This window comes from Sorghum bicolor, chromosome 9, assembly GCF_000003195.3.
Source record: "Sorghum bicolor cultivar BTx623 chromosome 9, Sorghum_bicolor_NCBIv3, whole genome shotgun sequence".
Taxonomy (NCBI): domain Eukaryota; kingdom Viridiplantae; phylum Streptophyta; class Magnoliopsida; order Poales; family Poaceae; genus Sorghum; species Sorghum bicolor.
In genome coordinates, this window is record NC_012878.2 from 1,970,046 (window position 1) to 1,981,937 (window position 11,892).

Sequence of the window (11,892 nt, forward strand, 5' to 3'; positions counted from 1 at the left end):
TCCGTTTTCAACAGGCAGCAAGCGTGAGAGCTCTTCATGCTATTTATATGAGTGCTACCACCGTTTGCTGCTGCTTTTCTTTAAAGAACATGCCACGCTGCTTGCTGCTATGCCAATCATATTTGGGGAATGTTGAAACAGACATGTAGTATGCAATTATGCATACATGATACATGCATGTTAAAACCCCGCTGCCATCGTCCACACACAACCCAAAACATACAGATTCATCGATGCAGTAATTTGGTAGCTCCTCTTGTGAAACTTCTAAGAATTTTGTGCACCAAGCGCCATTGATTCATCATTAGGCAACAACAAGCACATGTTTGGAAAGAAAAAAAAAAGATGACAAACAGTGTGTATATATTTCTTATAAAAAAAACAAATACAATATGTTTTTACTTCTCGAGCTATACATTTTGCTTCATCATCACTAGATCACAGTATCACCGAATTTATATATAATTAAGTTTCATCAACCCCTACTAATTTGTTACTACTACTACTTCCTCTTGTTCTTGCTTCCAACGAGCAAGACGACGTAGAAGAGCGCCCTGAAGAAGAAGCCCCACGCCACGGTCACCAGCAAGCACTTCCATTTCCCAATATCCGTGACGGCCTGCGACGCCAGCACGTCGGCGCCGGTGGTGACGCAGGTGGTTGCCGTCATGTTGGTCCCCAGCGTCCTGCTGATGGCCTCCAGCACCTTGAGCTTGACGCCCTCCGCCATGTGCCCGATCGGCGTTCCGTCGAACATCTGCACGCCGCGCGAGAAGCAGCGCGACGCGTCGCTGAACTCGTTCTGCAGCACCGCCTGGTACGGGTACTTCACCAGCGACAGGTAGTGGAACCAAATCCAGTAGTCCGGGATCCTGTCGCGGTTGATGAAGAAGCCGGAGAAGAGGAGGAAGTAGGCGAGGATGGCGACGACCACCGTGTAGCCCAGCATGACGTGCGGCACCACCGCCGAGAGGAACGTGACGAAGCCGCTGCCCGCCCAGAAGGATGCCAGGATGATGAGCACGAAGAAGAGGAACGACGGCGCGCCGCCGGCCAGCCCCACCGCCCAGAACGTGGTGACCGCGAACGCCAGCGACAGGAACACCAGCGGCGGGAACGCGACCACGGCGTTGGCAAGCACGTACGAGATGCGGCGGTACGCGTTGTGCGCCGTCTCGCGCAGGTAGATGTGCCGCTCCTGCACGAACACCGGGAGCGCGTCGGCGCACACGTAGAACATGGTGGACATGCCCATGGCGAAGAACCCTAGCCGCTCCTGCACGCCCTTGGGCGTGTCGTCCAGCCGCCAGAAGATGGTGGCCAGGATGAACCCCGTCACCATGATGGTGCCGAGCCGCATCACGAAGAGCTCCGGCATCCGCCCCGTGTTGGTGAAGGAGCGCTTGATCAGCACCCACACCTCCGTCCACGGCGGGTTCGCGAACGTCGGCACCGTCACCGCGCTCCCGCCGCCCGTCCCGCCGCTCCCCGCCACCAGCTTCCCTCGAGACACGCTCTCGGCGATCGCCAGCTCCAGCGGCATCAGCTTGTTGTTGTTGTTGTCCTTGTCCACGCCGGCACCGGACGACGCGCTGCTGCCGTGCTGCCACTTGACGTTGAAGTCGGCGAGCGGGGCGGCGCCGTCGGGGCTGCGCTCGTACTCCCGGATGGTGTCGAGGGCGAACTCGGCGGGGTTCTCGTTGTCGGGGATAGGCGTGCCGAACTCGGAGAAGAAGGGCTTCAATCCGGCCGGCGTGCCGGCGTACACGGTGCGTCCACGCGAGAGGAGGAGAAGCCGGTCAAGAATACCAAGGATACGAGCACTAGGCTGGTGGATGGTCATGATGACAACACTCCCACTCTGCGCGATGCGGCGGAGCACCTGGACCACCATGAACGCGCTGGCCGAGTCCAGCCCCGAGGTGGGCTCGTCGAGGAAGAGGACGATGGGGTCATGGACGATATCCGTGCCGATCGACACGCGCCGCCGCTCCCCGCCCGACACCCCGCGGTGGCCCTCGTCGCCGATGATGGTGTCGGCGGCGCGGGCGAGGCCGAGCTGGTCGACGAGCGCGTCGACGCGCGCGCGCTTCCGGTCCGCCGGCAGCGCCCTGGGGAGGCGGAACTCGGCCGCGAACAGCAGCGTCTCCCGCACCGTCAGCATCGGGTACAGCAGGTCGTCCTGCATCACGTACGCCGAGATGGCCCGCAGCCGCCGCCCGTGGAGCGGCTCCCCGTTCAGCGTCGCGCCGCCGCCGCGCAGGCTGTCCCGCGCGATCCGACCCGCCAGGGCGTCGACGAGCGTGGACTTCCCGGAACCGCTCGCGCCCATGACCGCGAACAGCTCGCCCTCCCGTGCTTCCCCGGAGATGCCGTCGAGGAGAGTCTTGGTGTTGGTGGTGGTGGTGGTGGTGGTCGGAGCGTCCAAGGACGCGAGGCGGTTGCTGGGGCGGCGTGTCGGGAGGCAGCCCAACCCCAGCCCGCCGCCGCGCTTCTTGACGCTGTAGGAGAGGTCGGTGAAGCGGAGCACGTAGGGCACCGGCGGGAGCATCACCGGCTGGAGCTGCGGCGCGGTTGCCGTCGACTCGGCGGCGGCTGGTTCGTCGTGGATGTCGACCACCACGGCGTGGCCCGAGGTGGCCGCCATCGGCGTCAGTCGGCAGTTGGTTGGGTGCACGAGCTTGGCGCGCTCTGGTGGTGGCGTGTCGCTGCGGAGACCTCGGTCGGGCGGGCGGGCAGGTGGTTGTGGTTGGGTTTGGATTGGAGAGCGTGGCGTGGCGTGGCGTGGGCGGGCGCGTTTACTTATAGCGAGTCGGAGTTGGGCGGTCGGCTGGGTCTCGTACTGCCTGGGCGGGCGGCGTACCAGTCGGAGTAGGAGACCGGCCGTCCAGGCGTCGACCACGTTTCTGTCCGGGCTTTGGCTTTGGTTCCCCTTCGCGGCTATTTCTTTTTCGGACACGATCCCTCTGTGCCAGCTTGGGTTCCTATCTCATTTTACAGATAAGACGACGACGACTGAAGGCCAAGTTGTTTCACATTCACGGTACTGTATTGTGATATGGTAGGTTGTTTTGGGATGGGAGTTTTTGAGTTTGGTAGCCAAACTTAGTTCGGAAATAGAATGCAGCTACGAAAACCATGTATCAGCCATGTGAGCAGTTACGAATCTACTACTATCTCCCACGGTGATTTCTTTCTTAATCGATAGTTTAAATACTCTAGCTGCAACTTTGTATATATATCCTTCAAATACGGTACATGCAACCGTAGCAAAGAGCACTTCTTTTTTTTTCACAAATCACAAAAAGAAAACAAAAAACGCTACAAAAATGCAGAAGTTGTACTAGGGTGGTGGGTGGGAAACCCATGTTACCGAAAGAACCGTATTGTACTGCTGTAAAAAAAAAAAAAAAAGAAGTTACTAGAACGAACGGGTCGTTGTACCTGTCAAGGCTAGTCCATCGAGTCCATATGAGCAGCAAGAATTGCATCATCCAGGACGATCACGGCCTCTGTACCGTGCTGTGACAACTGCAAAGTGTAACCGTTGGCAGCAAGGACGAGCAAGACTCGGCCAAGCAGCCAAGCACAAGTCGCGCAACAACTCTGCCGTGCCACCTATATCACCACTCACTCACCAACAAGCAGGGAAAAAAAAAAGAGAAGGCATGGCCTAACTGTTCAGTTACTGTAACTTTCAAATGCAGTATCTGGTAATTTTGTTCAGGCCACAACAAGACTGACGAAACCATTGCTGCACTCATCAGGCAATAATATCAACATGGTACACAACATGCGAACATCCACTTATTCAGATGCAAACCAGCCCGAAGGCATCATATCATATCCATAAGAGAAAAATACGAGTCCTAGCTCAAAGCAAACAAAATAAGTCCACGTTTCAGATAGGAGAAAGATGCATGTCTTTGGTATGTGATAATAAAAACAGCAATGACGATAAAGTCTGTCCATTGCATCATGAAGCAGCACAAACTGGGATGGGCATCTTTCAGGGTGACTTGCTTCCTGCTGGGGAAGCACCACGGGCAGCATCATCATCGTCATTGTTACCATTGCCCTTGGGGCTTGGGCTACGGTCAGCCTTGGGGCTTGGGCTACGGTCAGCCCTGGGGCTTGGGCTACGGTCACCTCTAGGACTCGGGCTCCGCCCATTAGCTGCAGGGCTGCGGTTATCACCGGATGGGCTCCTGCTGCGGCTCCTGCTCCTGCTAGTTTCCCTTCCTCTGGGGCTCTCGCCACGGTCTGAACCATTGCCTTCGCCGTTATCCTTTGGTGGTGGGCTCATCACCTGATCCTGGGGGCTGCGACTCCTTGGGCTCCTGCTTCCATCAGGTGTGGGGCTGCGCTCCTTTTCCTTTGGAGGTGGCGAGGCAGATCGCATGGGGCTCCTGCTGTAGCTAAGACTCCTTGATCTCCTATCGTCACGGTCACGGCGACCTCCCCTAGGAGATCCAGATAGGGATCTCGATCGGCTGAGGACAATAAAAAGGGATTATTAAAACAAGCCATATAAAAAGAACCAGATACCAGAGAAACACTAATAATATAACCAATACAAACAAACAGCTCAACTGCTCGAGGAAAAAACATGATACCTATAGCTCCGACTCCGGCTCCTGCTCCTGCTTCTACTATAGCTTGGACTGCGACCCCTTCCACGACGTGGAGATGGGGACCGTGAGTAACTTCTTTCACGCCTGCAATATATACATATTCATCAAGATCTTTTTCAAGTAATACCGTTAAAGAAAGGAAATGGTTCAATAATTTATGTTAGATAGCATTAGGATGGAGGGCAACAATATTTTCAGTATAAGCACCTGACACTCCTAGGACTGTTCTGGCAATTTCTTTCTATATGCCCTCTTTCTCCACAACGGTAGCATTTGTTTTTCCAGTCACCAGCCTTACAGTCTCTTGCCCAGTGACCATCAATTCCACAGTTGAAACAACGACCGGTACCTGGTGGAGGGCCTCTTCCCATATATTCACGTGAGCCACCTGGACCACGTGGGACCTGCAAGCACAAGATATGCACAAGATCATAAGCAAATCCAATATCAAAATACACATGATAATTTGAGTGATAAAAAAATGAAGATAAGAATTATAATCAGTTCATTCAGAAATCATGTAATTGAAGAGGCAAATTACCCCTTTAGCAAACTCAACAACAATGCGACTCCCATCAACATCCCTGCCATCTAGTTGGTATCGAGCCTCATCAGCATCACGATGATCACTGAACTCCTGTATGGTAATTTGGAAAGAGCAAAACAGACAAAACCACATATATATAAAAAAAATATATTTCCCACACAATAACAAGTATGCTAACACAGAAAGCATAAATAGCTATGAATTAAATTGGGCAAGGTAAAATTAACGTACAATAAATGCATAGTCGCGCTTCAACTCCACTTCTCGTATTCTGCGGAAAGGGTTGCCACAAACAGTAAGCCGTCATGAGTCAAGTACTCAAATGCATCACCAACTTGGAACTTCCACTAAAACAGTCAATAACATCACACCAAGGGCACCCTTCACCAAATGGTCACCAAGTCCACCAAGGGCACCCTTCCACCAAAGACCTCCCGGTAAAAACCGAAAAACCTTCAACAAGATCATTTAAGTCAAACACACAATTTCTGAGGGGGCAAACTTCTACATTATGTAAGTAACAGAAACTACCAAAGACAATGGTTTGGAGAGAGACTCAAACACAAGTAACTTGAAGGGACTCAATAGTATCACTGAACCCAGCACCTGCTAAAAACGGCTATGAGAAGGGTAATAAGGAGCCCCTAGCTTACTATGCTCTCCTATTTAACAGATGGTTTGCACCTCCACCAGTCCAGACCAATCACTGTTTACCAACAGATAGCGAATTTAACAAGTAGCTTATCACTTTACCTGACACCTGATATCAACCACCGATTAAAAGAACCCCTCACTAGTACATTCTACAGACCAGACATAATGACAGCCCAAATGTTTCACAGAAATCAAGTATCCTGACTCGACTACCACATGATAGGCTAAACGTTTCACAGAAATCAAGTATCCTGACTCGACTGCCACATGATAGGCTATAGACTCATAGCACAAAACTTATGTCTATCATTATAACAAATTACCACATTTTTTTTGGACAAAGTAAAGCATTGCAAATTTCTCTACTCCTGGATACTCTTGGCAACCTCTGAGTGAGCATGGTGCTGTTCTTACCTCCCATATCTGCCGAACAGATATTCTAAATCGCGGGAACGAGTACGGGGGGCCAATCTGCCAACATACAAGCGCGTGCCTCCATAGCGGTCATCATAGCGAGGCATATCTCCTGCCCACAAGCAAAAACAGTTATAAGTTATTTCATCAAGAACTTAATGAATAAAGTGACAGAACACAACTACACCAAATTGAATTAACAATACGGTTGAACGATAACGAGTGGTGGGAGTACAAACAATCTGTCAGAGCTCTATAGGAGTACAAACAATGTGTTAGAGCCCTATATGAATGGTAGGTGGAAGACCAGATGATTTCTTCACAAGAGAAAATCGACAAAGCTAGCGACTGCAATTGCAACACAGAGAACCCCCCCCCCCCCCACACACACACACAAAAGGGTCGTATCAGATAGCAACCCAACTAATAAGGTTGGCTGCTGGTCATTAATCATGAAAACCACTATACAGAAATTGCTATGTGAACAGTACAATCCGATTGGGCTCAACTGTATTTGCCCTTCGCTACAGGTCTCAAGCCATGTTATTTCATTGCGAGAAGCAGCTGTCACTAGTTGCCAACTGCAGTACAGTCGCAACCACAGTGCAATTAATCAAGGTAACAGAAACTGGAAATTCAGACGAGAATTCCCCAACCTTACTCAACCGAAACAGTCTCATCCATGGTCATGGTGGATTGGTGCTAATCACTTATGAGAGCAACCATACAGGAATTTCAGTGCCAACAGTATCATATAGGTTATCCCTAGGATAGAATTGATCCCTATAGATTAGGGCTCAACTGTACTAGCCCTTCACCAAAATAATGTCTAAAGGCTTGTGGTTTCATTAAGGCTGTCTCCGTTGCCCTCCCCAATTCCCCAACAATACAGTGCGACACTGTTCAATTCGAGGCGACAGAAACTAAAATTCGCACGAGCTACCCTCGACCTCACCCAGACCGAGAACAGCCTAATCCCCCCAACAAAACCCTAGGCGACCCTCGAAAACCCTAGCGCCTGTAGATCGGGCGGACGTGCCAAAGGCTCACAAAAATCCCCGCGTCAAACTGCGCGCGGGGCGCACGGGGGTTCATCTAGACACTAGAATCGCTTCTGGAAATCAAACACCCGGACGAGCACGCGACCGCCACCACGAAACGCAGCAAGCCGGAACCGAACGAACGAACGTCCCGAACTCCCGATTTCGCGGCCCCGCGGAACGTACCGGCAGACACTGCCCGCCGTGGAGACCGAGCGGTACGGCGCGCTCGCCGGCAGGAGACGAGAGAGAGAGGGAGCCGGCGGGAGGATGGGGGTACCTGGATCTGGGCGGGCGCCGGCGCGCTGGAGATGGAGAGCCGGCGGCGCGCGCGTGGAGAGGAGGGGGAGGGAACGGATGTGGCGAGAGGGATCTGAATTCTAGAGCCTCGGGGAAACTGGAACCTGAAGCCGGAGGCGGTGGAGGTGGAATCCTCCTCTTGTCGTGCAAGGATCGGTCTGGGCCGGGCCGAGCTTGAACGTATAATGGGCCTGCGCCGCATTTTGGCCCACGGGCCGTAACGGGAGGCCTGGCCTAGTCAGCAGTCAGCACCGAACGAGCTGGAGTCAGAGTGAGACCAACCATATCTTCTCCCCACCCCGCTCCTCGCACGCCCTCTCCCCCCAAATCCTTCCCCTCCGCGCCGCCGCCGCCGCCGACGGGAGCACGTCCCCGATCCAGATCCAGGTAGTACACGGTGCACCTCCGCCGCCCTCTTTCTGCTCAAGTTATACTGGTTGCTCTCGCGTTCTTCCCCGTTGGTTGTTGGTAAGGACCCGGTGGCGCCGCTTGCACTCCGTGTTCCGCTGGATCTGCGCTCTGCTGCGAGCTTTCGAATCAAATTTTTTTCTTTTTTTGTTGTCTCGTCTTGTTTGCGGCGGATTTGTTTTGTTTTTTGCTTTACGTTCGATTTGCTGCGTGCTGGAGTAATAGAATCGTTCTGGTTTCCTGGGCTTTAGCTCCCCGCGTTGTTCGAGGAATTTGTAAAATACTTATTGTTAGTCCGTCCTGGATGTCTGTAGTAATTTCCAGGCCGCAGATTCCGACTTCTTGGTTGCGGAGCTCGTGGTTTGTCTGTCCGGCTTGTTGCTTAGGGTTTTGCTTTTGCTAGGGGACGATTTCGCGCGGATCTCGGACTTGTTTACTATGAGAGATTAGGGGTATTTGCAGCTTCGCATAACAATCATAGCGTTGACTGGCGGTTCACAGACTGATTCCTGTCTGGTGACTCTGCTGGATTCTACTTAGTGTCTTAGCTAACTTTGTATCTGATATATATATGGTGCGAGGGGGCTTTTGTTTCTTATTACAGCTTTCGATGTTAGATGCTGCAATTGCTGTGGTGTTCCCAGATTTTTTTTTCTTTTTACCTTTTTCATTGTAAAATACTGATGGAAGCCTCTCATTTGTTCAGGAGATATGCCTCGCTATGATGATCGCTATGGGAATACACGCTTGTATGTTGGAAGATTGGCTCCCCGCACCCGTTCCCGCGACCTAGAATATCTTTTCAGCAAATATGGAAGGTAAGAACCGCCTGCACGGAGAGTTACTCTGAAGCTCAGAGTGCTACTTTTTGTTATGAGGGTCAGACACCAGTTCTGTGCTAGTGCATATCACGAGCAGTTGATATGCAAACTATGCGTGGTTAAATTTTGTTGTACACAGCTACACACCAATCCAGTTAAAATACACTAGCAAAGCTAGGGGCCTTCCTGTTGTGTTCATAATAGGTGGTTTAGGGTTTAGGGTTTCCTGTTGTGTTCATAATAGGTGGTTTATGAAGGTGTTCGGTTTTGTCATGCTTGAAGTCCATTCTGAGGTTTTTGTGGATGGGATGATCAGTGTCTTTTTTTCCCTTGGTGTATGCTCTGTTACATCAGTAAGCACAACATAGATGTTTGACCTCCGGGCCTGTTTGACTTGAATGATCTTGTTGAAGGTTTTCGGTTTTTTACACAACCATGGAGGTCTGTGGTGGAAGGGTGCCCTTGGTGGAATTGGTGGCCATTGTTCCGAAATTTGTGGAGGACTTTGGTGAAGGGCGCCCTTGGTGTAATCTTATTGACTGTTGTAGATGAAGTTGCAAGTTGATGATGCATTTGAGTAATTGACTCATGTCGGCTTACTGTTTGTGGAAACCATTTGCGCAGAATACGTGAAGTGGAGTTGAAGCGCGACTATGCATTCATTGTATGTGTTCTTTACTACCCTCAGTTTATTTCTGCAAGTTAGCTTACTCATACTATGGAAATTGAAAAACACATTTATTTTACATGTGGCATTCTTTATTTTGGCCCTTGTTTTAATTGCAAAACAGGAATTCAGCGACCCCCATGATGCTGATGATGCGCAGTACAACCTAGATGGCAGGGAAGTTGATGGAAGCCGCATTATTGTTGAATTTGCCAAAGGGGTAAGCTGGTGTCCTGTCAAAATCTTTCTGTTTATCAAGCTTCTGCTGAAACGAGCATATGGATATTGAACTTATGATTTTCCAAAATAACTGGGGTTTGCAGGTTCCTCGTGGTTCTGGTGGTTCACGTGAATACATGGGAAGAGGGCCTCCACCAGGAACAGGCCGCTGTTTTAACTGTGGAATTGATGGTCACTGGGCAAGAGACTGCAAGGCTGGTGACTGGAAGAACAAATGCTACCGCTGTGGCGAAAGGGGCCATATAGAAAGAAATTGCCAGAACAGCCCAAGGAATCTCAGGTGTCTATTGACTACCCTACTCAGCTAAATTCCACTGCTATATGGCACGTAATCACTACATTTTAGTGTATCATGGAATGCTTTCACTAAAGCATTTGCTTGCTAAATATGTTTAGGCGTGAGAGAAGCTATTCACGGTCTCCATCCCCACGCCGTGGACGGGGCCGCAGCCGGAGCTACAGCAGAAGCCGTAGCTATAGGTATGCTGAGGAAAGGAAACCCCTTATGTGTTGTTTGTTAGGCTATTTCAATTGTCTTAGTTGTTTTTTATTATTTGAATTTTGTTTGTCAACCAGCTTGTGTTAACAATCCTTTTATTATTCAGCCGATCCAGGTCCCCATCTGGATCTCCCAGGGGTGGACGCCGCGAACGTGACGAGAGGAGATCAAGGAGCCTGAGCTACAGCAGGAGTGCAAGCCCCAGGCGTTCTGTGTCACCAGCGAAGGAAAAGGAGCGCAGCCGCACTCCTGATGGCAGTAGGAGCCCAAGGAGCCCCAGCCCAAGGGATGATGTGAGCCCACCACCAAAGGATAATGGTGCACACAACGGCTCAGACCGTGAAGACAGCCCTGGGGCCAGGGAGAACAGCAAGAGGAGTCGGAGCCCATCTGACGGCTACCGTAGCCCTGCGGCCAATGGGCGCAGCCCGAGCCCTAGAGATGACCGTAGCCCAAGCCCCAAGGGCAACAATGGTGATGACGAGCGCCGTGGCTCACCAAGAGGAAGTCAGTCCCCTTGAACTGAAAAGCTCCCAACCAATTTGGGGCGCAGTGTGCCGATTCGGTTGTAACAGTTATATTTTCAGTTTGAGACAGCAAACAGTATTTGCTCATTTCTCAGACTTGCGCTTTTTACCCTAGAAAACTTGTGTAAGAATTTGTTGCCCTCGGGCTATGCCTGGTTTGTGATATGGTGATATTTGATCTATTTAGCCTGCCAAATCTTAATATTGAACTACCAAGTATCTTGAGTTTGTTGTCTGCTTGGTAAGCCGCAACGTTTCTCTAACTGTCTTGGAATGTATGGTTTCGAACTTAAGAATGCAAGTGCAAATAACCTATTTATATTTCAGTGATTGCCTAAGGATTTCCTCTTCACAAGGATTACTGAATTCACAAGGATTACTGAATTTTCTCTACGTCAAATTCTGTTTGCTTGAATCTTAAGATGCAGCTTGTCAACTGATATGGTGGTGAAGAAAGATTGTAGAAGTTACCTGTGGAATCTCAGCCGAAGCAGTCTTTCTCTCCAAGAGCTGTAGCACTGTAGCAGTTCTGGTTTGTACCTATAATTTTCGACTGGATTCCAACATACACCATTTCTAACATCACAAGGGCTGCCTTGTGTTACTCCTGCAGTGGACACACAATCACTGCATTTGAGCTGGCATAGCCTTTTGTGGTTGCAACAAATTCCATGCACTGAATGGATCCCACTACTACAACTGTACCACTACAAGTATGCCGTCCAAAAAAAATGATGGATCCTCTCTATTGCAGCCACTGGATAGAAGTGACCAAACTTCCGACGGGGAATTCACTATTGCCATCTCTAATCTCTAACCATGATAAGCCATGAATAACTTGGCACCTTAACTCCAAGACGTTGGTCCTATGCTCTGGTTATTCTTGTACTGTACTCAATTATAGAGGTAATTGCGGTTTACATGAGAACAGAAGTAGACCTGCTAACGGTGAAAAGCAACCCCATTTCCGTCCCGCTCCGTAGTAAAATCCACCTTCCTAATCCATTTCGAATGGATGCAGATGTTAAAGGCAACCCGATCAGGCTCATGCCGGAGCCCGAAGGCTGTCAAAGCTGAAGGTGCTTGATGTATGTAACTTTGTATCCGAAATATATAAACTCTATTTTAGGCCTAAACATTT

At 50.4% G+C, this 11,892-nt stretch overlaps 3 protein-coding genes across 3 annotated transcripts; 1 reads left to right on the forward strand and 2 right to left on the reverse strand.

Annotated features, from left to right (window-relative positions):
* On the reverse strand, window positions 341-2,954 carry LOC8067360 (ABC transporter G family member 16). The gene has a single exon (XM_002440448.2). It carries the CDS (start codon window positions 2,645-2,647, stop codon window positions 503-505), a length of 2,145 nt encoding a protein of 714 aa, XP_002440493.1. The 5' UTR covers window positions 2,648-2,954; the 3' UTR covers window positions 341-502.
* Window positions 3,741-7,708, reverse strand: LOC8067361 (serine/arginine-rich splicing factor RS2Z32). Its single transcript, XM_002440449.2, has 7 exons — window positions 7,570-7,708; window positions 6,250-6,361; window positions 5,413-5,452; window positions 5,176-5,271; window positions 4,842-5,038; window positions 4,617-4,718; window positions 3,741-4,493 (listed from the first exon to the last, which is right to left on the reverse strand). Exons 2-7 carry the CDS (start codon window positions 6,354-6,356, stop codon window positions 4,010-4,012), a joined length of 1,026 nt encoding a protein of 341 aa, XP_002440494.1. The 5' UTR covers window positions 6,357-6,361; window positions 7,570-7,708; the 3' UTR covers window positions 3,741-4,009.
* On the forward strand, window positions 7,861-10,979 carry LOC110430309 (serine/arginine-rich splicing factor RS2Z33-like). Its single transcript, XM_021447808.1, has 7 exons — window positions 7,861-7,976; window positions 8,704-8,815; window positions 9,443-9,482; window positions 9,610-9,705; window positions 9,809-10,005; window positions 10,122-10,205; window positions 10,331-10,979. The coding sequence occupies exons 2-7, from the start codon at window positions 8,709-8,711 to the stop codon at window positions 10,743-10,745; spliced, it is 939 nt and encodes a 312-aa protein (XP_021303483.1). The 5' UTR covers window positions 7,861-7,976; window positions 8,704-8,708; the 3' UTR covers window positions 10,746-10,979.

Coding starts and splice junctions, on each gene's coding strand:
- LOC8067361 (XM_002440449.2), bottom strand. CDS start 6,356: ATGCCTCGCTATGATGACCGCTATGGAGGCACGCGCTTGTATGTTGGC. Junction 5,039..5,175: donor TTGTTGAGTTTGCTAAAGGG/GTAATTTGCCTC, acceptor TTGTGCTTGCAG/GTCCCACGTGGTCCAGGTGG. Junction 4,494..4,616: donor AGCCGGAGTCGGAGCTATAG/GTATCATGTTTT, acceptor TATTGTCCTCAG/CCGATCGAGATCCCTATCTG.
- LOC110430309 (XM_021447808.1), top strand. CDS start 8,709: ATGCCTCGCTATGATGATCGCTATGGGAATACACGCTTGTATGTTGGA. Junction 9,706..9,808: donor TTGTTGAATTTGCCAAAGGG/GTAAGCTGGTGT, acceptor TGGGGTTTGCAG/GTTCCTCGTGGTTCTGGTGG. Junction 10,006..10,121: donor AACAGCCCAAGGAATCTCAG/GTGTCTATTGAC, acceptor AAATATGTTTAG/GCGTGAGAGAAGCTATTCAC.
- LOC8067360 (XM_002440448.2), bottom strand. CDS start 2,647: ATGGCGGCCACCTCGGGCCACGCCGTGGTGGTCGACATCCACGACGAA.